Source organism: Pelophylax lessonae (genome assembly GCF_965119305.1).
Source record: "Pelophylax lessonae genome assembly, chromosome: 4".
Taxonomy (NCBI): Eukaryota; Metazoa; Chordata; class Amphibia; order Anura; family Ranidae; genus Pelophylax; species Pelophylax lessonae.
This window is the reverse complement of record NC_138771.1, coordinates 634,925,559-634,948,895: the sequence shown is the minus strand read 5'-3', so window position 1 is coordinate 634,948,895 and position 23,337 is coordinate 634,925,559. Positions and strand designations below refer to the sequence as shown.

Below are 23,337 nucleotides of genomic sequence, written 5' to 3'. Positions count from 1 at the left end.
TGTCATTGGGGGTCATTCAACCCAGGAGAATAGTGCTGGATAAATTTGATTATTGCATCAAACGCTGTTTTTGTTTTTTTTTTATATTTACAGCTGCCGGGGGAGTATTTGAAAAATTGAATGTGAATTCCAAACCTGGTTCCAAATCCAGTAGGGAAAGTGAGAACCCAGTAATGGCTGCAGTAACGTGTACATTTGGGAATGCTCAGAGGTCTCACCAATAGAGGGATATAAGGTTGTCCAAAACACCAAACACCAAAATATGCATTTTTAGTGGAAATACAATTTTTTTAGGGTTGATCACTTGGACTAAAAGTGAATCTCTTCATAATTTGTATTTTTTTAACCTAAAAAAGGATTTTTTTTTTTACATCCATAAATTCTCCTGGTTAAAATCATAAAAAGAAAAAAATGATGACAATCACATAAGGCGCTTTTCCACTGCATGGAACCGAATGGTTCGGCTCGCTTTTGTGCTTTTCCACTGCTGGTACCGCATGGTATGGTGTAAGAACGGTTCGGTGCGGTACGGCGGCGCTTTTCCACTGCATGGAACCGAACGGTACGGCTCTCAAAAGCAGTACCTACTCGATTGTGGTTCCAACAGGTACCATACCCAGTACCATATCCCACAATCCTTTTCATGCAGTCACTACTAGCCACACTGATTGGTCAGAGAATCCCACCCACCCCCTTGTTATCCCACCCACTTAACTTTAGTACTACTTTAGTGGAAAAGCAAACCATACCGTTACGTACCGAACCGTTCCAACACCGTACCATGCGGTACCAGCAGTGGAAAAGCAAACCGGGCCAAGCAGGGCCGAGTAGAGCCGAGCCGGTACTTGCAGTGGAAAAGTGCCAATAGTTACATGGCATAGATCACAGATTATCTCTCAGGGTCCTCAGGACAGATTGGTCCATCAAAGGATTGGTCTACCTTTTGCCAGTTATGAAATACCCCTACCATGGTCATCCAACTAGACGGTCAATGTAATAGCCTAGACCAGCCATTCTCAACCAGGGTTCCTCCAGAGATTGTTAGGGGTTACTCCAGCTGTGACCTCTAGACAGATTGGTCTGCCAAATTAATGTTCTACCTGTTACCAGTAAAGCTATACCATGGTCCCCCTGCTGGACACTTAAGGTCAGTGGGAATAGTTTAGATTAGCTATTCTCGACCAGGGTTCCAAGGCCAACACCACTTGACAGAGACAGCAGCATGACTTTAGTTATCTTTTTAGCTATCTGTAAGGGTGTCAAACTGGCCACCACTGTAAGGAGGGCATTCTTTCCACAGACACAAGTCGCTCCGTCTTAGAAAAAGGGTCCTGTACTACTTCGGGGCGACCTCGGAGCGACTTGCATAGACTTCCATTATGTGAAGTCCATGCAAGTCGCTCCGAAGTCGTGGTGCATGGGAATGCACAAGTCGCCCCCGAAGTAGTACAGAGTCGTGCCGCCCCAGTGTGAATCGAGCCTTAATTGCCACTGCTATATAAATACCTGTAATAAATACATTAAAAAAAGTAGTGGGCAGACTTGTTGGTGTCACTCATTTAGTGAAGATGCCGGCTCGATCACATGATACTAGAATAATGTCCAGATCCCCTCTGCCGTACACAATGTATTTATACTACCAATAGAAGCTAGATTGCAGCTTAGTATACCACTATTATGATGGAAGTGGAGGAAACCCACATATCTGTACTAGCCATGGAGCTTATCTATTACGCCTGGTAAACGTTTACTCTTCCATGCTTGATCCCAGTTGGGTGAGTGAGACTACATATGGCATGTGCAATTGAATTTACAACCTTTATCTTTATACTATGCATACTCACAGCTTGGGAATTCAGCAGCAGCTGGACTGAATTGTTTACAGAAGCGGTAGAACACACTAGGCCAACTGGGAGTTTTCGAGTATATTGATTAGTACGACTCGGAATTGACCGCCTCGTTCATCTGTAAAACTTATTTGGAGCTTTTCACTTTGCAGCCTGTTGTGTTTTGTTTGAATGGCAGAGCGGAATTCAGAGTATTGGACAATATGCTAACCGCATTAGCAGTCATTTAATTTAATATCGGATATTTTTGAGATATTTCAACCACGGAGCTTTAGTATTCTGCTGGGTAGGATACGTGATGCATATTTGTTTGTTTAAATCGACAGCGTTGTCTACTTTATCCATATAGCACAGTGGAAGTACTGATGGATTTACACAAGTTCATTTGATGCACTCGGGGCCAGGACAAGGGGTGGGCAGGAGGGATGGCTACGCTGGGCACTGTGGTATCATGTGAGGTAGGGGGGCTCCACAAGAAGATCGGGGGGGGAGGGGATTTGGGAGGCAGCAGGGGGTTGTGAAGAGTGGTGTTTTAGGGGAATTTGTGGAAGATTTGTGCAACGAGAGGGGATTTAGGGGGAATTTGTGCTGGGAGGGAGAAATTTGAAGTGGGGGGGGGGGGGGGATAAAGAGATGTGTACTAGGAGGTAAAATGTTAGAGGTAAAGGACTTGTGCTAGGAGAGATTTTTTATTTATTTTTTGGTGGGGGGGTCATCTGAGCTGGGGGGATGTGGGTGATGGGAGGGGGCAAAGATTTGTGCTGAGAGAGGGGATTTTAGCAGGGGGATTTGTATTTAGAAGAGGGGGAGGAGGAATATTTGCTTAGGGGTAAGCATTATGCAGATTAGTGCTCAGTGTTTTTGTGGGGGGATTTTTTCTGACACATAATGCTCATACATCTTGGTGGGGGGGCCTGGGTGCAGTTTGGTATGTTCGTCCTGGCCTCTAGATGACCTTGCCCCGACACTGGATGTACTGTGAGATACAATAATACATTTTTTTTTTACTTCTCTGTTTTATTCTTCCTTCCTCTACCAATACATGTGTATATACTATATATATATATATATATATATATATATATATATATATATATATATATATATATATATATATATATATATATATATATATATATTTGATTTTTTGTACTGTTACCTTAGAATTGGGGTGTCAAACACAATTTCATTGTGGGTCGCATCAGCATTATGGTTGCCCTTATAGGGTTGGTTGTATCTCCAAATATCACCCTGGCCACCCTCTCTGCTCTTCTCAAGACCTCCTATTCTCCTCCTCCCATGCTTGTCTCCAGGATTTCTCCAGAGCTTCTCCTATCCTCTAGAACTCTCAACCTCAATCTGTCTGGCTATCTCCTACTCTAGCTGCCTTCAGGCAATCCCTGAAAATTAATCTCTTCGGGGAAGCCGATCACACCTCCAACAAATCTCTTATCACTTCCATCAGCTCATTCCCCACAGTTACCTTTTGTACCACCTGCCCCACCCAATTAGATTGTAAGTTCTTCTGAGCAGAGCTGTTGTATTATAACTGTATTGTCTTCCTTTTATATTGTGGCGTCCGTGGTGACAACCGTCCAGTACAGGGGGAGAAAGGATTTTCCCTGTCAAAGTGTCGGAGAACTAAGCCACCAGATCAAGGACCCTCTCGTACCCCGGCTCAACAGGATCAGATTGTCTAGAGACTGAGGATCCTTTTCCCATTTCACCAGGATCTCTTTTTGCAGACATGTTGTGTGGAACTGCACAAATGGAACCGCCTCTAAGGTAGACACTATCAGGCCCAGCACCCGCATGCAAGCCCAAAGGGATGGCGGTCTGCTGGACAACAGAGCTGAATTGCTTCCTTCATTTTCTGGAGTTTTTCCAGAGGAAGAAACACTCTGGTTGAGGCCAAGTCCAGAGTCAGACCCAGATAGTCCAGTCTTGTGGACGGAAGCAGAGCAGACTTCTGAAGGTTCAGAATCCAACCGAACTCCCGCAGAGTTCGCAGAGTTATCTCCAAGTTGTCCACCAGATCAGTCGGAGAATCTGCTCACAAAAGAAGACCGTCCAGGTATCCCAGTACCGCGATCCCCCCGCTGACGAAACAATGCTAGTACCGGGCCAAAAGGTAACGCTACAAATTGATAATGCTCCTCGCCCACGGCAGAGGAAGTGCTGGTGACCGGCACATATTGAAATGTGAAGGTAGGCGTCCTTGATGTGGATAGAAGTGAGAAACTCCCCCTAATGTAGGGACACCACTACCATGCAAATGGACTCTATTTGGAACTTCTGTACCCGCACAAAGCAGTTTAGTGCCTTGAGGTCCAGAATTGGACATACCTTGCCTTCCTTTCTGGTAACTGTAAACAGGTTTGATAAAACCCCTGAAAACGCTCCAAAGTCGGAACCGGTACAATCACCCCTTGAAGTAGCAAGTCCTGCACTGGCCCAAAGAGACCCCGTAAGTGTTCTGGAAACAAGCGCAGGTTGGAAGGGAAGAACCTATCCAGAGGATAAAACCAAAATTCGAACTTGTAGCCGGACGGAATCACTTAGTGGATCCACTTGTCCTGTACCAGGGAGGTCTACAAATCCGTAAACCATCGAAGATGTCCCCCCACCCCAGATATGGGTGAGGGCACCCCTTCATGCAGAGGAAGCCTTTTCTGCAGTTCAGGAAGAGCCCACTCATGGCTTTCCAGACCAGGTACTCTAGGAACCTCCGTTGGAGGCCCTGAAGGGCTTAGTTCCTTTATCTTGAGACCCTGAGGGACCAAAAGGCCTCCAATGAGCCGAGAAGAATGGCCCCCATCTACGATGGGGTTCCTTGCCTTTGGAAGCCTGGGGAAGAAGAATACTCTTCCCCCTGTGAGGCCCTTAATGAGGTCATCCAAGGAAGCTCCAAACAGGCGATCTCCCACAAATGGGAGATCAGATAAGGCCTTCTCAGAAGTCTGGTCTGCAGACCAGCATTTCTGCCAGATAATATGCTGAAGGACCACTGCTGAGACAGACAGTCTAGATATCGAAGGAGCAGCATCCAAAGAGGCATCACAAAAAAACTGTAGCCCCTGGACCAACTAATCCGCCAGCTCCACAAAGGCAGGGGGAAGCTGTTCCCCCTCCAGGTCCCGGCATAAAATTTTAGCCCACACAGTCAGAGTTTGCGACACCAGATCCATAGTAAATATCAGTATAAGTGCTGAACCAGCCACAGTGAACATATGGCAGGCAAGAGCCTCTGACCCCCTAGCTGGATCATTAAAGGCCGGGGAATCCTCAACCGGATATAAGGCAGCTTTATTTAACCTCAGAACTAGCGAGTCCACTACAGGGGGGACCGTCTACTTTTTAGGCAGGGAATTCTACAGCATCGCAAAATGCTTAGGGACCGCAAAAGTGCGTTTTGGGCAACCCCACTGTTTTGTGACAATATTATCAAAGTAAGCGGGAAAGTGGAACACCCTCGCTGCCTTGGAGGGCCTGTGGGTGCCAAAAGGGACCGGCGCCTCCAACACAGCATCAGCCCCATCCTCCATCTTTAAAGTTTAGTGCACTGACACAATCAGTGCATCCTCCAGTGCCTTTTCATTCCCGGCTAGAGGAGCAGAGGAACAGATGGGGGGTAACAAGTCCGCTGAGGAAGGAGGGGAACCCGGGGTCCGACCGTCCCAGGGAGGAGCCCACATCCACCCCGAAATCCTCCAGGGGTAGAGGGGGGACAGCTACTTACCATAGCAGGAACAGGATGGGTACTGCTACTGACAGACCACTGCTCTATCAGAATGGGGGGGGGGGTGTCAGGCAGGGGGAACGCTGCGACTCAGGCTGTGGCCAGGATGTATGCACCCTCGTGAGATGTTTAACTCGCAGGCCAGTTGGGCAAAGAGCTGAGGCCTGCACGCGCTCACTAGCCAGACTGGGGGGACCCTCTAGATCTAGATTATCCAGTATATCGCCTAGTCCGGCAGTTGATTGTAGATTCTCACAGGAACAAAATAACAAAGATAGGAAAAAGTTCCATTCAAAATGAAAAAATTGGCAGGACCAGAGATCCCAGCAAGGAACAAGGTCCTTACTCCCTACTAGGCAGAAAAAAAACTGAGTGTCTATAGCTGAGAGTGGGAGTATAACCCCTGGGACTGCCCCATAGGCATAGCCAAGCCTTTTCCTGTCTAGTGTCCTACTCCTGTAGGGGGCGGTATAACCCAATGGTCAAAAAGATAAGGAGCTGAAAGTAAAAAAGATGGCGAATTTTTTCAAAATTGACGCTCTTTTTTTGTTTATAGCGCAAAATCTAAAAACCGCAGAGGTGATCAAATACCACCAAAAGAAAGCTCTATTTGTGGGAAATTGTTAGTTAAAGTAACACAGTGCTAAATCGCGAAAAATGGCCTGATCATTAAGGGTTTAAAACCTTCCGGGGCTGAAGTCTACCCATTTTTCCCATTTTTTTCTTCATGTTCGTTGGGTTTTCCTCTTGTCTACTACCAATATCAATGAATGAAAGAGAATATAGGAATGCTTTAAGAACATACCTAATAAGGGTGTGACGGAACCGCGACGCACACTGTGTCTGTGGGCTTCCGTCAGTATACTGCCTCCTTCAGCCTTGAACATAGATATCAAATATTCCAGCCGCCCCCATACAAAGCTAGCCGACAACTTAGCTTGTATAGGTTTTGGAACCTTCTCCTTTATTGAACATTCTCACACAGTTTATATACAGCATGGACATCCCCCTCCCAATCAAATTACCCCAACAGGTCAGGGGGTTGCCTGATTTCATTATCATATGCAGATTAAATTGTATACAGAAAAATAATTAACCTGAACTAATCTATCTAGCCATCTGGACAGAAACAATATGTGAATTCATTAACAATTAACAATGGAACAGACAGGCTTAACAGAATCCACATCACACCTCAATACACAGACAATAGGGAGAGCCTGTCTCTGATATTGAGGTACAATACACATAATCATAAGTGTAAACACAGAACCAATTTGAAGCAATCCAAACCATATTCTCAGTGTCCATTAAGTACAGTGCCTTGCTAAAGTATTCGGCCCCCTTGAACTTTGCGACCTTTTTCCACATTTCAGGCTTCAAACATAAACATATAAAACTGTAATTTTTTGTGAAGAAACAACAACAAGTGGGACACAATCATGAAGTGGAACGAAATTTATTGGACATTTCAAACTTTTTTAACAAATAAAAAACTGAAAAATTGGGCGTGCAAAATGATTCAGCCCCTTTACTTTCAGTGCAGCAAACTCTCTCCAGAAGTTCAGTGAGGATCTCCGAATGATCCAATGTTGACCTAATTGACTAATGATGATAAATAGAATCCACCTGTGTGTGTCATCAAGTCTCCGTATAAATGTACCTGCACTGTCATAGTCTCAGAGGTCCGTTTAAAGCACAGAGAGCATCATGAAGAACAAGGAACACACCAGGCAGGTCCGAGATACTGTTGTGGAGAAGTTTAAAGCCGGATTTGGATACAAAAAGATTTCCCAAGCTTTAAATATCCCAAGGAGCACTGTGCAAGCGATAATATTGAAATGGAAGGAGTATCAGACCACTGCAAATCTACGAAGACCTGGCCGTCCCTCTAAACTTTCAGCTCATACAAGGAGAAGACTGATCAGAGATGCAGCCAAAAGGCCCATGATCACTCTGGATGAACTGCAGAGATCTACAGCTGAGGTGGGAGACTCTGTCCATAGGACAACAATCAGTCGTATACTGCACAAATCTGGCCTTTATGGAAGAGTGGCAAGAAGAAAGCCATTTCTTAAGGATATCCATAAAAAGTGTCCTTTAAAGTTTGCCACAAGCCACCTGGGAGAAACACCAAACATGTGGAAGAAGGTGCTCTGGTCAGATGAAACCAAAATCAAACTTTTTGGCAACAATGCAAAACGTTATGTTATAAAAGCATCACAGCTCATCACCCTGAACACACCATCCCCACTGTCAAACATGGTGGTGGCAGCATCATGGTTTGGGCCTGCTTTTCTTCAGCAGGGACAGGGAAGATGGTTAAAATAGATGGGAAGATGGATGGAGCCAAATACAGGACCATTCTGGAAGAAAACCTGATGGAGTCTACAAAAGACCTGAGATTGGGACGGAGATTTGTCTTCCATCAAGACAATGATCCAAAACATAAAGCAAAATCTACAATGGAATGGTTCACAAATAAAACATATCCAGGTGTTAGAATGGCCAAGTCAAAGTCCAGACCTGATTCCAATTGAGAATCTGTGGAAAGAACTGAAAACTGCTGTTCACAAACGCTCTCCATCCAACCTCACTGAGCTCAAGCTGTTTTGCAAGGAGGAATGGGCAAAAATTTCAGTCTCTCGATGTGCAAAACTGATTGAGACCTACCCCAAGCGACTTACAGCTGTAATTGCAGCAAAAGGTGGCGCTACAAAGTATTAACTTAAGGGGGCTGAATAGTTTTTTATTTGTTAAAAAAGTTTGAAATATCCAATAAATTTCGTTCCACTTCATGATTGTGTCCCACTTTTTGTTGATTCTTTACAAAAAATTACAGTTTTATATCTTTATGTTTGAAGCCTGAAATGTGGCAAAAGGTCGCAAAGTTCAAGGGGGCCGAATACTTTCGCAAGGCACTGTATCTGTATTTCACTCCCAGTGACGGTGAGTACCATCACAAAGGGTATTGGCCAGGGCATTCCGACAAGGAATACGTTTAAAAAAGCTAAAATAAACTCTGGGTGGCTAAACTCCAATGTAAAAATGCATATAAAAATAAAAGAAAAAGGCCTTCAAGAAATACAAAGCTGAGGGGTCATTGGCAGTATCCCAGCATTACAAAGAATGCAATAAGAAATGTAAGAGCGCAATCAAGGTGGCTAAGATAGAACACGAAAAGCACACAGCGGAAGAGAGTAAAAAAAAAGAAATTCTTTAAGTATATAGATAGTAAGAACATATTCGCGCCATAAAGGATAATGAAGGGGATCTGGCTATAAAGGACAGTGAGAGGGCAGAGGTTCTAAATAAATCCTTCTCCTCAGTCTTCACAAAAGAATTGGGGGGATACAGTAACCTAGACTGTAATGTTAAAGTTAATACACGTCACAGGAAGCACCCTCATGATTAACAGAAGACAGACTCAGAACTAGACTCAAAAAAATTAACATAAATAAGTCACCGGGACCAGATGGCTTACACGTGAGGAAAATCAGAGTGGCAATAGCGAATATTCGAGCCTACACTTTTTTGAAGCCTATTAGAGCCTCTGGCTCTAATCACGTGCTTAAAAAAAAAAATAAACCCCATTGGAATCCATGCGTCCATATCGATTCCGGGGGAAGGGGGGCGGGGCCCCTGCACCCCCCCCAATGGACGGGCCGCCACTTCTTTTTATTACATTTTTTCACCTACAGAGTCACTTTAAAAATAAAAAAATTTGACTGGATGACCATATTAGGCCAAGAGTCACAAATCCAATAGAATAATTCCATGAAACCATCTAAAATACAGACAATGCTTCCATTGTTCTCCATGAAATGTATTCTTGGTACAGCTTGGGAAACAGAGGTTTGAGGTTTTAGCCAATCTGCAGCCACAGACCACAATGAGTTTTCCTAATAGTTTTAGGAAAAAAGAAACAAGTTTAAAGGGTTTAAAGGGATAGCGTAACAAGGCTGTCAACCATAAAACATAAAAGAACATTCTTAGGGAACTTTGCCTCTCATGCTTAATCTACAAGTAGCACTTGTCAAGGGGTTGAAAAACAAGGTTTAAATAATGGGTTCTCAACCTGTGCTCCTGATGCTTGTAACAGTCAGGAGCTTGCAATCAATTATGGGACTTGTAGTTCTGCAACAGCTGGAGGGCCACAGGTTGAGCACCCATGGTTTAAATTAGCCTCTCTCAACCTTTTTAACATGGAGCAACACTTGAAACAACTTTCCAGGATCGGGGAACACCTGCTTAATTACTTTAACTACAACTCATTGTACATTGGCATGATGGTCACTGGGAATACTCCTGCGGAGCGGAAGCCAATACCCAACAGTGATGACTTAGAGGCGGTGGCGACTGTTGGGGGACGTAAGAGAAACAAGGTTTAAATAATGGGTTCTCAACCTGTGCTCCTCATGCTTGTAACAGTCAAGAGCTTGCAATCAATTATGGGACTTGTAGTTCCGCAACAGCTGGAGGGCCACAGGTTGAGCACCCATGGTTTAAATTAGCCTCTCTCAACCTTATTAACATGGAGGAACACTTGAAACAACTTTCCAGGATCGGGGAACACCTGCTTAATTACTTTAACTACAACTCATTGTACATTGGCATGATGGTCACTGGGAATACTCCTGCGGAGCGGAAGCCAATACCCAACAGTGATGACTTAGAGGCGGTGGCGACTGTCGGAGGACATAAGAGAAACAAGGTTTAAATAATGGGTTCTCAACCTGTGCTCCTCATGCTTGTAACAGTCAAGAGCTTGCAATCAATTATGGGACTTGTAGTTCCGCAACAGCTGGAGGGCCACAGGTTGAGCACCCATGGTTTAAATTAGCCTCTCTCAACCTTTTTAACATGGAGGAACACTTGAAACAACTTTCCAGGATCGGGGAACCCCTGCTTAATTACTTTTACTACAACTCATTGTACATTGGCATGATGGTCACTGGGAAGAATGTTCCTTACATTGGTGGTCATTGGGAATAATCCCTTCTTACAGATAGCTAAAAAGATCATTGGGGTCAGTGGTTACTTAAATGAGAGGCAGGATGTGCCCATTGCGCGAGGAACCCATGGCAACCTCTGGAGGAACCTTAATGTTCCACCCTGGTTAAGAAAGGCTGGTTTAAATGATCAATTATTTTTTGTTTTTCCACAATGACTAGTGTGCACTCCCACCAAATAAGCCTAAAAGAGCCCATTTGTCCACAAAAGCTGAAAACAATTCACTGGGAAAGATATGCAGAATTTTCAGTACCAGTTAATGCCTCCGAAGATGTAAACCATGGATAGCTGGGTGACATCTCGGCAGATATATTTTGCCCTATAGGTATAAAAAGGGGAATTTACGAAGGTGGGCTATACGGGCTTTGAATCCTGCTGAACTGGCCGAGATTCAAACAGTGTATGGGCAGGCTGAATGTTCCAAGTTGATTGATCAACTTGGGTACAACCAGCATGCTGAGTTTTACCTTAGATTATCGCTAACGGTTGCTATAGCTGCTAGCAATAAACGCTGTCTTCTCCCAGTGGGGACGACTTCCCTCGCCCTCCCACTAGAAGACAATCATCCGGCAGGGGGATTTCCTGCATCAATACTGCCTTGATTGGGGAATCAAGTGAATTTTTTTCCTGCAACCACGGGTTGCAGGAAAGAAATTTGCTAAGTGTATGGCCAGCTAAAGCCTGGAGCAGCCAGAAACTAGAAAAGCTCTGCATTGTAACCAATCAGCTTCTCGCTTTCATTTTCCAAGCTTAAAGTGGTTTTAGAGGCTCAAGATTTTTTTATTTTATGCATTCTATGCATTAGGGTAAAAAAAGCTTCTTTGTACAGAAGCCCCCCTAATACTTACCTGAGCTCCATCGTGATCCAGTGATGTGCACGATAGCCTCGCCTCTCTGGGGACTCATTGGCTGAGACAGCAGCAGAATCCATTGACTCCCGCCGCTGTAAATCACAGCTAGTGAGCCACTGAGAAGAGAGAGGGGGAGGAGCCAAGCCACGGCTCTATTCCTGAATGGACACACAGAGCAGCAGCTCTGCTCAGGTGCCCCCACAGCAAGCTGTTTACTCTGGGGGCACGTGGCAGGAGGGAGAGGCCAGAAGTGCCGACGAGGGACCCGAGAAGAGGAGGATTGGGGCTGCTCTGTGCAAAACCGTTACACAGAGCAGGTAAGTGTAACATGTTTGTTATTTATTTTTTTTAACCACTTGCCGACCGCCTGCTGCATATATACTGTGGCAGGCTGGCTCGGCTGTGCGAATCGCCTGTATACGTACCTGTATGGCGATCCGCAGGACCGCTCCTGGGGGTGAGAGCGCAACGCCGGGGACGCGCACCTGCCCCCCCTAGGCAGCGGGGATGCTGATCCACGGGACCAGTGGCACCGATTGCCGCGGGGCACCCACGATCACTCCCCGCTGAGAGAGAAGAAGGGTCAGCTGTTGTAAACACAGCTGACCGTTCTTCTCCCTGCAATGATCACAGAGCGCCTGTGATCCTTCTATATAGGAACACAGGACTCTATGGTCATTTCACAAGTCCCTCCCCCATACAGTTAGAAAACACTCCCCCCTAGGCTCACACTTAACCCCTTGATCACCCACAGTGTTAAAGCGGTAGTAAACTCATAACAAAAAAAAAAAAAAAACCTGCATCGCATACTAGCTCATTATGAAACACTTACCTTAGAACGAAGCCCCGACACGGACCCTCGGACACCGCTGTGGGCGCTGACATGATCCCTCGGCGTCTCTTCCTGGTTCGGTGGCTCCGGCGCTGTGATTGGCCGGAGCCGCGATGACGTTAATCCCGCGCGTGCGCGCGGGAGTCATTTTCCAGCAATCCCCCGGACCTTCAGAGCGCATGCGCCGCACGCGGCTGCATGCAAAGCAAATATCTCTTAAACCGTGTAGGTTTAGGAGATATTAATTGTACCTACAAGTAAGCCTTATTATAGGCCTTATTATAGGCTTACCTGTAGTTAAAAGTAAAAAAAACGGTATACTACCGCTTTAACCCCTTCCCTGCCAGTGTCATTATTACAGTAACAGTGCATATTTTTAGCACTGATTACTGTAGTAATGTCACTGGTCCCCCCAAAAGCGTCAAAAATGTCAGTTAGGGGTCCGATCTGTCTGCCGCAATGTCGCAGTCCCGCTAAAAATCGCAGATCGCTGCTATTACTGGAAAAAAAAAATGACATAAATCTTTCCCCTAGTTAGTAGACGCGATAACTTTTGCGCAAACCAAAATACGCTTATTGGGATTTTTTTTACCAAAAATTTGTATCAGAATACAAATTGGCCTAAAATGATGCAAAAAAATAGATTTTTAAAAAAAATTTTGGGAATGTTATATAGCAGAAAGTGAAAAATATTATTATTTTTTCAGAATTGTCGCTCTTATTTTGTTTATAGTGCAAAAAATAAAAAATAAAAATCGCACAGGTGATCAAATAACACCAAAAGAAAGCTCTATTTGTGGGAAAAAAAGACATCAATTTTATTTGGGTACAGCGTCGCACGACCGCGCAATTGTCCGTTAAATTAACGCAGTGCCGATTCGCAAAAAAAATGGCCTGGTCATTAAGGGGGAAAATCCTTCCTGTCCAGAACTGGTTGAATAAAAAACTTGCCTTTAATATCACTTTAACTGAGAAAGCAGAAGCTAGAAGCAAATTGGTTATTATGACCTCCAATTGGCAGGAAGCATGAGCTGATTGGAGAAGAGGATTGGTTATTATGCATAGCAGCTCCAAATTTTTTTCTGGTCCGGTTTTAGTAATGCCCCCGCCCTCACCCCTCCAATTGGCAGGAAGCATGAGCTGATTGCAGAAGGTGATTGGTTATTAATGCATAGCAGCTCATGATTTTTTCTGGTCCAGTTTTAGTAATCCCCCCCCCCCCTCTCTCCGCCCCGCCCTCCCCGCCCTCGCCCCTTGGCAGGAAGCATGAGCTGATTGCAGAAGGTGATTGGTTATTATGCATAGCAGCTCCCAAATTTTTTCTGGTCCAGTTTTGGTAATCCCCCACCCCTCTCCAATTAGCAGGAAGCATGAGCTGATTGAAGAAGAGAATTGGTTATTATGCATAGCAGCTCCCAAATGTTTCTGGTCCAGTTTTAGTAATGCCCCCGCCCTCACCACTCCAATTGGCAGGAAGGATAAGCTGATTGCAGAAGGTGATTGGTTATTATGCATAGCAGCTCATGATTTTTTCTGGTCCAGCTTTAGTAATCCCCCCCCCTCCCCGCCCTCGCCCCTTGGCAGGAAGCATGAGCTGATTGCAGAAGGTGATTGGTTATTATGCATAGCAGCTCATGATTTTTTCTGGTCTAGTTTTAGTAATTCCCCCCCCCGGCAGGAAGCATGAGCTGATTGCAGAAGGTGATTGGTTATTATGCATAGCAGCTCCCAAATGTTTCTGGTCCAGTTTTAGTAATTCCCATCCCACCCCCCCCCCCCCCACACGCCCTCGTCCCTCCGATTGGCAGGAAGCATGAGCTGATTGCAGTAGATGATTGGTTATTATGCATAGCAGCTCATGATTTTTTTTCTGGTCCAGTTTTGGTAATCCCCCCCCCCCCCCCCCTCCAATTGGCAGGAAGCATGAGCTGATTGAAGAAGAGGATTGGTTATTATTATGCATAGCAGCTCCCAAATTTTTCTGGTCCAGTTTTAGTAATTCCCATACCACCCGCCCCCCCCCCCCCACACGCCCCCGCCCCTCCAATTGGCAGGAAGGATAAGCTGATTGCAGAAGATGATTGGTTATTATGCAGCTTTTCTGCCCGCCCCTCTAATTGGCAGGAAGCATGAGCTGATTGCAGGGCTACAGATCTGACTCAGCGGGGGGGCATGTAGGACTTCTGCAGAGAAACCGCTGCTTCCATACAAACAGCTGATAAAAGATCCGTATGATTCTAAAGACATCAGAAATTCATAGCAGGCATTGTTCGTTCTTCATAAGGACAAGAGATGATGGGTGCAATGGGCAGAGGTCTACCTGTCAGTGCGGCCAGGAAGCGGTGAACGTTGGCGGAGAAATTGTTGCGAATGCTCTCAGGCCAGCTGGTGTTCCCGAAGATGTAGGGGGCGTAGATCCCATTCATCAGCCTCAGCAGGGCAGCGGTGTAGGACCCTCTCACAGAGCCAAACTGCAAGTTTTCCTCCAGGTCCTCGGGGGTGAGGGGGGCCCGATCCTTACGTACAAAGTAAAAGAACTGCTTCATGTTCTGAAAAGAAGGTTTAGATGGAAGGTATTTATTATATGGCGCTATGTACGTTATCGTTTTTAACCACTTAAGGACTGAGCCCATTTTTGACACTTGTTGTTTACAAATTAAAATCAGTATTTTTTGCTAGAAAGTTACCGGTACTTTGTCCCCCAAACCTTATTTATCATTTTTTAGCAAAGACTTTTAGTAAAATGGCGGTCGTTGCAATATTTTTTGTCACACAGTATGACACGCAGCGGTCTTTCAAAGCAGTTTTTTGGGAAAAATCACATTTCACTGCATTTAAAAAAAACTAAACAGTAAAGTTAGCCCATTTTTTGTACAGTACCTTGCAAAAGTATTCGGCCCCCTTGAACTTTGCGACCTTTTGCCACATTTCAGGCTTCAAACATAAAGATATAAAACTGTAATTGTTTGTGAAGAATCAACAAGTGGGACACAATCATGAAGTGGAACGAAATTTATTGGATATTTCAAACTTTTTTAACAAATAAAAAAACTGAAAAATTGGGCGTGCAAAATTATTCAGCCCCCTTAAGTTAATACTTTGTAGCGCCACCTTTTGCTGCGATTACAGCTGTAAGTCGCTTGGGGTATGTCTCTATCAGTTTTGCACATCGAGAGACTGAAATTTTTGCCCATTCCTCCTTGCAAAACAGCTCGAGCTCAGTGAGGTTGGATGGAGAGCATTTGTGAACAGCAGTTTTCAGTTCTTTCCACAGATTCTCGATTGGATTCAGGTCTGGACTTTGACTTGGCCATTCTAACACCTGGATATGTTTATTTGTGAACCATTCCATTGTAGATTTTGCTTTATGTTTTGGATCATTGTCTTGTTGGAAGACAAATCTCCGTCCCAGTCTCAGGTCTTTTGCAGACTCCATCAGGTTTTCTTCCAGAATGGTCCTGTATTTGGCTCCATCCATTTTCCCATCAATTTTAACCATCTTCCCTGTCCCTGCTGAAGAAAAGCAGGCCCAAACCATGATGCTGCCACCACCATGTTTGACAGTGGGGATGGTGTGTTCAAGGTGATGAGCTGTGTTGCTTTTACGCCAAACATAACGTTTTGCATTGTTGCCAAAAAGTTGGATTTTGGTTTCATCTGACCAGAGCACCTTCTTCCACATGTTTGGTGTCTCCCAGGTGGCTTGTGGCAAACTTTTTTTTTTGAAAATTTGTTTTTATTGAATTTTTGCACAAAAAAAAACAGACAAGACAATGCCACGCAGGGCAACAAACATAAACAGTGACAACAGGTCAAACCCCTCCCATACCACCCCCCACCCCAGGCTCCATCCAGCACGTCCAGTGGAAAAACAAAGCATCCATCAGTAATAAAGATACCCCTCAAGACTGCTCCAATTATCCAGTAGTAAGGTCATAGAACATTATAGATTAGTCCAGCACAGAGCCCACTAGCAGCAACCCCATGGCTTAGTCAAAAAATAGAGAGACTTCTATACATGCAGTAAGAGCACAATGAACAGGAATATATCACCGACCGGCATGGCCATCCCCCCCCCCCCCAGACAATCCCGAACAGTAGCACATAGAACACTAAAGCTGATCAACGGAGGTCGAGGCCGGAGAGTCTATCCATGTTTTCCATACTTTATCAAACTTGCGGGGGCACCCCCTACTGAGATACGTGGCCTTATAGAGCGGAGTCACTTTATTAACCAAGCCTTTCCAGAAAAGGATCGTGGGAGCCAAGGGACTCTTCCAGTGTAAGAGCAGAGCCTTGCGCGCATAGAAAAGCAGCAAGCTGACCAGAGTACGAACGGCCCTCGCAGGGGCCAAGCCATCCACCAACCCCAAGAGGCAAACCTCCACGGAGCTGGGGACCGGAATCTTAACCACCTCCACAATACAAGCTAAGACGGACGCCCAATAGTCCTTGACCACCGGGCACCCCCAGAAGATGTGACTGAAGTCCGCCGGTGAATGGGAACAACGCCAGCACTCCGCCGAGGCCGTCTGATAAATACGTGCCAGCCTCGCCGGCGTGTAATAAATCCGATGCAGAAATTTAAAGTGAATCAGACGGTCCCTCGCAGAGACCAGGTAGGCGAAGGGTGAACTCCACATATCATCCCAGTCATCACCATCCAGGTCAGGCACCTCCTCCACCCAGCGTTCCCGACACCTACGTACAGCAGGCGGAGTGATAGCGAACAATTCCCTGTACAATTCTGAGAGAGGCTTCCGCATACCCGCCGCTTGTATCGCTGTTTCAAGAGCTAAAGCTTTAATCACAACCCGAGAGGAACCGAATTGTGCCACAAATGCATGGCGAAGTTGAAGATAGCGAAAAAAATACCCATTTGGAAGATCATAACGCGCCTTCAGGGCATCAAAGGAGCACAGCTCCCCACCAGAGACAATATCCCCCAGCAACTTCACCCCCTTAACGGCCCAGATGGCAGGATCAGGGATCGAGGCAAAATGAGGAAACTTGGGGTTCCACCACAATGGGGAGGCCGGGGAAACACCAGTGGCTCCTGGCTCCACCAGCACCTGCATCTGTTCCCAGGCTTTGATGGTAGAACGCATCGTTCCTGTCAGCTGAAATGTAGCCCTGGACCCTCGATGCAGTAAAAGGCGAAGACTCTCGTAGGAGCCCAAAACAGCCGCCTCCAGCACCGTGGCGGAGTCCCCATCGTCCCCTGCAATCCAGCGTCGCGCCACCACCCCCTGCCCAGCCAGGAAATATTTATAAAGATCAGGTAAAGCCAATCCCCCCTGACCCCAGGGCTCCTGCAACACCTGCAGACCAATTCTAGGAGGAGAGGTACCCCAAATAAAGGAACCTATCAGGCCATGAACGCGGCGGAAGAAAGAACGCGGGACCCATACCGGGGAATTTCTAAGGAAATACAGAAAGACAGGGAGAAGTTTCATTTTCACCAAGTTAATGCGCCCCAGAACCGACAAAGGTAAGTCGCGCCACACCTCCGCCCTGCGTTTAAAGACCTCCAGCAGTGGGTTAAGATTCAGAGTAAGATAATCCGCCACCCTCGCCGACACCCTGACTCCCAGGTAGGTGAACTCCGTCACCCATTTCAATGGTAGCGCCCCATCAGCTGCAGCAATGGCACCAGGATCAATAGGGAGCATATTGTGGCAAACTTTAAACGACACTTTTTATGGATATCTTTAAGAAATGGCTTTCTTCTTGCCACTCTTCCATAAAGGCCAGATTTGTGCAGTATACGACTGATTGTTGTCCTATGGACAGAGTCTCCCACCTCAGCTGTAGATCTCTGCTGTTCATCCAGAGTGATCATGGGCCTCTTGGCTGCATCTCTGATCAGTCTTCTCCTTGTATGAGCTGAAAGTTTAGAGGGACGGCCAGGTCTTCGTAGATTTGCAGTGGTCTGATACTCCTTCCATTTCAATATTATCGCTTGCACAGTGCTCCTTGGGAAGTTTAAAGCTTGGGAAATCTTTTTGTATCCAAACCTGGCTTTAAATTTCTCCACAACAGTATCTCGGACCTGCCTGGTGTGTTCCTTGTTCTTCATGATGCTCTCTGCGCTTTAAACGGACCTCTGAGACTATCACAGTACAGGTGCATTTATACGGAGACTTGATTACACACAGGTGGATTCTATTTATCATCATTAGTCATTTAGGTCAACATTGGATCATTCAGAGATTCTCACTGAACTTCTGGAGAGAGTTTGCTGCACTGAAAGTAAAGGGGCTGAATAATTTTGCACGCCCAATTTTTCAGTTTTTTATTTGTTAACAAAGTTTGAAACATCCAATACATTTCGTTCCACTTCATGATTGTGTTCCACTTGTTGTTGATTCTTCACAAAAATTTACAGTTTTATATCTTTATGTTTGAGGCCTGAAATGTGGCAAAAGGTCCAAAAGTTCAAGGGGGCTAAATACTTTCGCAAGGCACTGTATATTGAGAAAGATGATGTCACGCCGAGTAAATAGATACCCAACATGTTACGGTTTAAAATTGCGCACACCCTGGCGACAAACTATGGTCAATAAAAATCTCCATAGGCGTTGCTTTAAAATTTTTTAACGGTTACCAGTTAAGAGTTACAAAGTAGCTCTTTTTTTTTTTTTAATTATTGCTCTGGTGATCGTGGCGATACCTCACATGTGTGGTTTGAACAGCAATTTCATTTGCGGGCGTGACTTCCGTATACATTTTCTTTCGTGTGCGAGCTCATGGCGATGGGGGCGCTTAACAATTTTTTTTTTTATTTTTTTCTAATTTTAGCACAGGTTTTTTTTTTTTTTTTAAATCTGATCACTTTTATTGTTGTCACAAGCAATACAATGTTACTATGGATTCCATGAAAGGAAGCCATTTATTATTTATAATTGTCATGTGATCTGCTGTAATTGGCCACAGCGATCACATGGTACCGGCAGTGGGCCAGTACAGTGATCAGTTATAGGCTGCGTCAAGGGGACACAGCTGGTGACAGATCGCAACGCAGCGCGGCCCCGCGTGAGGCGTGTTTTGGGAGAACGTTGTTTGACGTCCACCTGGAACAATGAAAGTCCTGCCCAGTCATCATAGGACTATGCGGCAGCCAGTGGTGTATTTAGGTTTTGTGCTGCCCTAGGCCTGACTAAACTTGTGCACCCCCTAATTTACATATGACCCACCCCTTCCTGTAAAGGCCATGTCCCTTACTTTTTATGACCCCCCTGTCATCTGTGAACCACAGACCAAAAGTCTATCAGTGCCCATCAGCGTAGCCTCATCAGTTCCCATACGTTCAGCCTCATTAGTGCCCATCTGTGCAGCCTTATCAGTGCCGACTCATTACTGTTCATCAGTGTAGCCTCATCTCTGACCACTTTATGGGGGTGCCAGACTGATTTGCCTCCTGGACTCTTCCCTCTGGCCCAATTTACCCCATAAGACTGGCACTATACTAAAAGTGTAGCGCAAGCCGGCGGGGAACCTTTTCGTGCAGGACCCGGGAGGAGGCTGTTTTTTTTTGTGCAGGGTGCAGCTTTTTTGCTGCCCCCCTGCAAAGTGCCGCCCTAGGCCTGGGCCTTGTTGGCCTAGGCCAAGATATAGCACTGGCAGCAGCTGGTTAAAGCCTAACTGAACCCTTAGTTTAAATCAGCTAAATGCATTCTAAGTGCACCAAAGTAAAAGATCTAAAGCAGCCACATCCTGAGTAAAGAAGCCTGACCCCTGCCAGCAAGCTGCAGAGAAAGACCTTTGTTCTCTGTGTGGAAGCAGTAATCTCTCTGCAGAGGTCAGACTCTCTCCCTATTGAATCAGAACTATAGCTCTGTAATTAACAGAGCTCCTGATCCAGATCTCTAACTCAGAAGGGGGCACGTCGAATCTCTGCGAGGAGACCACTGCTTCCACACAGAGAGCAAGGGTCCTTCTCTGCAGCATGCTGGCAGAGGACAGGCTTTTCTAATCAGACTGTGGGGGCTTTTATGCTGCAGTAAAGGATCTTTGCTTTCTGAGTGCAAGCAGTGGCCTTGCAGAGGCTTCACATATTGGGGTAGGCAACCTTGGCTCTCCAGCTGTTTTAGAACTGCAAGTCCCATGAGGCACTAAAAGTCTCTGAGAGCCACAGGCATGCCTCCCCAAGGCAGAGGCATGATGGGATTTGTAGTTTCAGCACAGCTGGAGAGCCAAGGTTGCCTACCTCTAGAACCAGAGCTCTCCAATCAGCAGGCAACATGAACTTTGCTAATTGCAGCGCTACAGTTCTGACTCAGCAGGTGGTGTGTTGGGCCTCTGCAGAGAGACCGCTGCTTCCACACAGAGAGCAATGGTCCTTTTCTGTAGCATGCTGGCAGGGGATGGCCTTTTCTGCTCAGGCTGTGGCTGCTTTAGAAATAAAATAAATTATAAGGCATTGAACCCCCCCCCTTTTTTTTTAAACCTGTAAACGGAGTATGCAATTCAGCTTTAACTAATGCTGTAGAGTCATTTTTTTATTTGTCCAACCTAGATCCTGGCTTAATCTGTTGCCTCCGACGGCACGCAAATATGCGGCCTCTCCGGTGGTGGGCCTTGGCGCCACATATTTGCGTGCCACTTTTCAAACAAAGCTGTGCCGTGAGCATGCGCCCTGCACGCTCCAGCCACAGTTACCGGCGGCTAACGCCAAGCTTTCCGATCATGTGACTGCCGTGACAGCCAATCACAGCGATCATGGACCCCGCCCTGCCTCCCAGCATCTAAAAACCTTTAAGGCTCTGCACACACCAAGGCGTTCTGGATTGCGGGCAAAATCGCCGTGGTTCTGCCCGCAATCCCGAATTGCCGCAAAACACAGGACGTGATTGTGATCCCCGTTACTTTCAATGGTACCCTGATTTTGTTGGAATTGTCGCCCGCGTTCCTGAATCCCCGCAAAACATGCGACACGCTTGCGATTCTCATTAGTTTCAATGGCGCTCCGATTTCGGTGTGATTTTGCCACGACTGTCACCCGACAAATCGCAGTAGACTTTGTGCCGCGATCAGGGTGCCATTGAAAGTAACAAGGATCGCGAGCGAGGAACTTCTTTTGAATGACAGGCATCTCGCGATTCTGTTTGCACGATTTTACCGCGATTGGTTGGGCAACAATCGCGGCCAAATCGTGCTGTGATTGGGGTGTCATTAAAAGTAACAGGGATTGGAAGCGCGTCCCACGTTTTGCGGGCGATTTGGGATTGCAAGCAGAATCACGGTAATTTCACCCGCGATCCGGAACACCATGGTGTGAACGGAGCCTAAAGGGCTGGGAGGCGCCGGTGCCAAAGGGTTATTAGGCAAGGATACATCTCAATGAATGTTTTTTCTTTTCATTGGAAAACGAGTGGCATAAATGCCCAGAGCAGCTGTATACTTTCAATGGCACCCCGATCGCGGCACGATTTTGCAGCAATTGTCGCCGGCGATCCTGAATCGCCGCAAAATGCGGGACTCGCTTGCAATCTACGTTACTTTTAATGGCACCCTGATCGTGGCGTGATTTTGCCGCCAGCAAATCGCAGTAAACTTAATGCTGCGATCAGGGTGCCATTGACAGTAATGGGGATCGCAAGCACCTCCCGCATTTTGCCGCGATTCGGAATTACGGGCAGAATGGCGGCAAAATTGCGCCGTGATTGGGGTGCCATTGAAAGTAACCGGGATTCCAAGCGAGGAACTTGTTCTGGGCGATGCGATTCTGTTTGGCGGGTGACAAGCGTGGCAAAATCGCACTGTGATCAGGGTGCCATTAAAAGCAGGGCTTTTTTTCAGCTGGAACTTGGTGGAACTCGGTTTTAACCACCTTTGGCTCAGGCTCTCTGTTCTCTGCTCACCACTATCGCTTTGTCTCCCAATGGCTCCCCCAGATCTGATATTCCGAGTGGATCCCACTGAATGCAGGATAGGGACAGGGGAGATGCAGGTGCCCGGGGTGCAGTGTAGATGGTGACACCCTCACTAGATGATCTCTCCGAGTGTGAGAGAGGCGGAGCCAAATACAGTGTGTGGGGAGGTATTAGAGCCGACTTGGTGCTCGATTTTGGCGGCATAATTTTGCAGCAATTGTCGCCCGCGATCCTGAATCGCTGTAAAACGCGGGGCGTGCTTGCGATCCCTGTTACTTTCAATGGCACCCTGATCGTGGTGTGATTTTGCCGCAACTCTCACCAGCAAATTGCGGTAAACTTCGTGCAGCAATCGGGGTGCCATTGACAGTAACAGGGATCCCAAGCGTGGAACTTGTTTTGGGCATCGCAATTCTGTTTGGCGGGTGACAGGTGCGGAAAAATCGCGCTGCGATCGGGGTGCCATTAAAAGTGATAAGGATCGCAAGCGCATCCCGTGTTTTGCGCCGATTCGGATTGCAGGCAGAAACACTGTGATTCCGCCTGAGATCCGGAAACGCCATGGTGTGAACGGAGCCTAAAGGGCTGGGAGGCGCCGGTGCCAAGGGGGTTAAACTAAAGGATACATCTCAATTAATGTTTATCCTTTTCATTGGAAAACGAGTGCCATAAATGCCCAGAGCAGCTGTATATTTAATGGCGGCACGATTTTGCAGCAATTGCCGCCTGCGATCCCGAATCGCCGCAAAATGCGGGCTGTGCTTGAGAACTTCCGTTACTTTCAATGGAACCCTTATTGTGGCGTGATTTCGCTGCGATTGTTGCCGGCAAATCACATTAAACTTTGTGCCGCGATCAGGGTGCCATTGACAGTAACTGGGGTCGCAAGCACGTCCCGCGTTTTGCAGCTGTATACTTTCAATGGCATCCTAAACGCGACACGATTTTGCAGCAATTGTCGCCCGCGATCCTGAATCACCGCAAAACGCCCAGAGCAACTGTATACTTTCAATGGCACCTCCATTGCGGCACGATTTTGCAGAAATTGTCGCCCGCGATCCTGAATCGCCACAAAACGCCCAGAGCAGCTATACACGTCAACTGGAAGAATTGTTTTACATACAGTAGTGGTGGATTATCAATGGGGGTCATTTAATAAATGCTAAGACCTATGTGTTCC

The 23,337-nt window shown here is 46.3% G+C and overlaps 1 protein-coding gene across 1 annotated transcript in view; it reads right to left on the bottom strand.

The window, feature by feature from the left end:
- DNAH2 (dynein axonemal heavy chain 2) overlaps nucleotides 1-23,337 on the bottom strand; it is a gene marked incomplete at its 3' end in the record, with an annotated part of 417,940 nt that overhangs the window by 363,975 nt on the left and 30,628 nt on the right. The window contains exon 5 of the mRNA XM_082254654.1: nucleotides 14,603-14,831. Within this exon, the coding sequence (XP_082110780.1) occupies nucleotides 14,603-14,831 (229 nt within the window). The remainder of the gene's footprint in view (nucleotides 1-14,602; nucleotides 14,832-23,337) is intronic.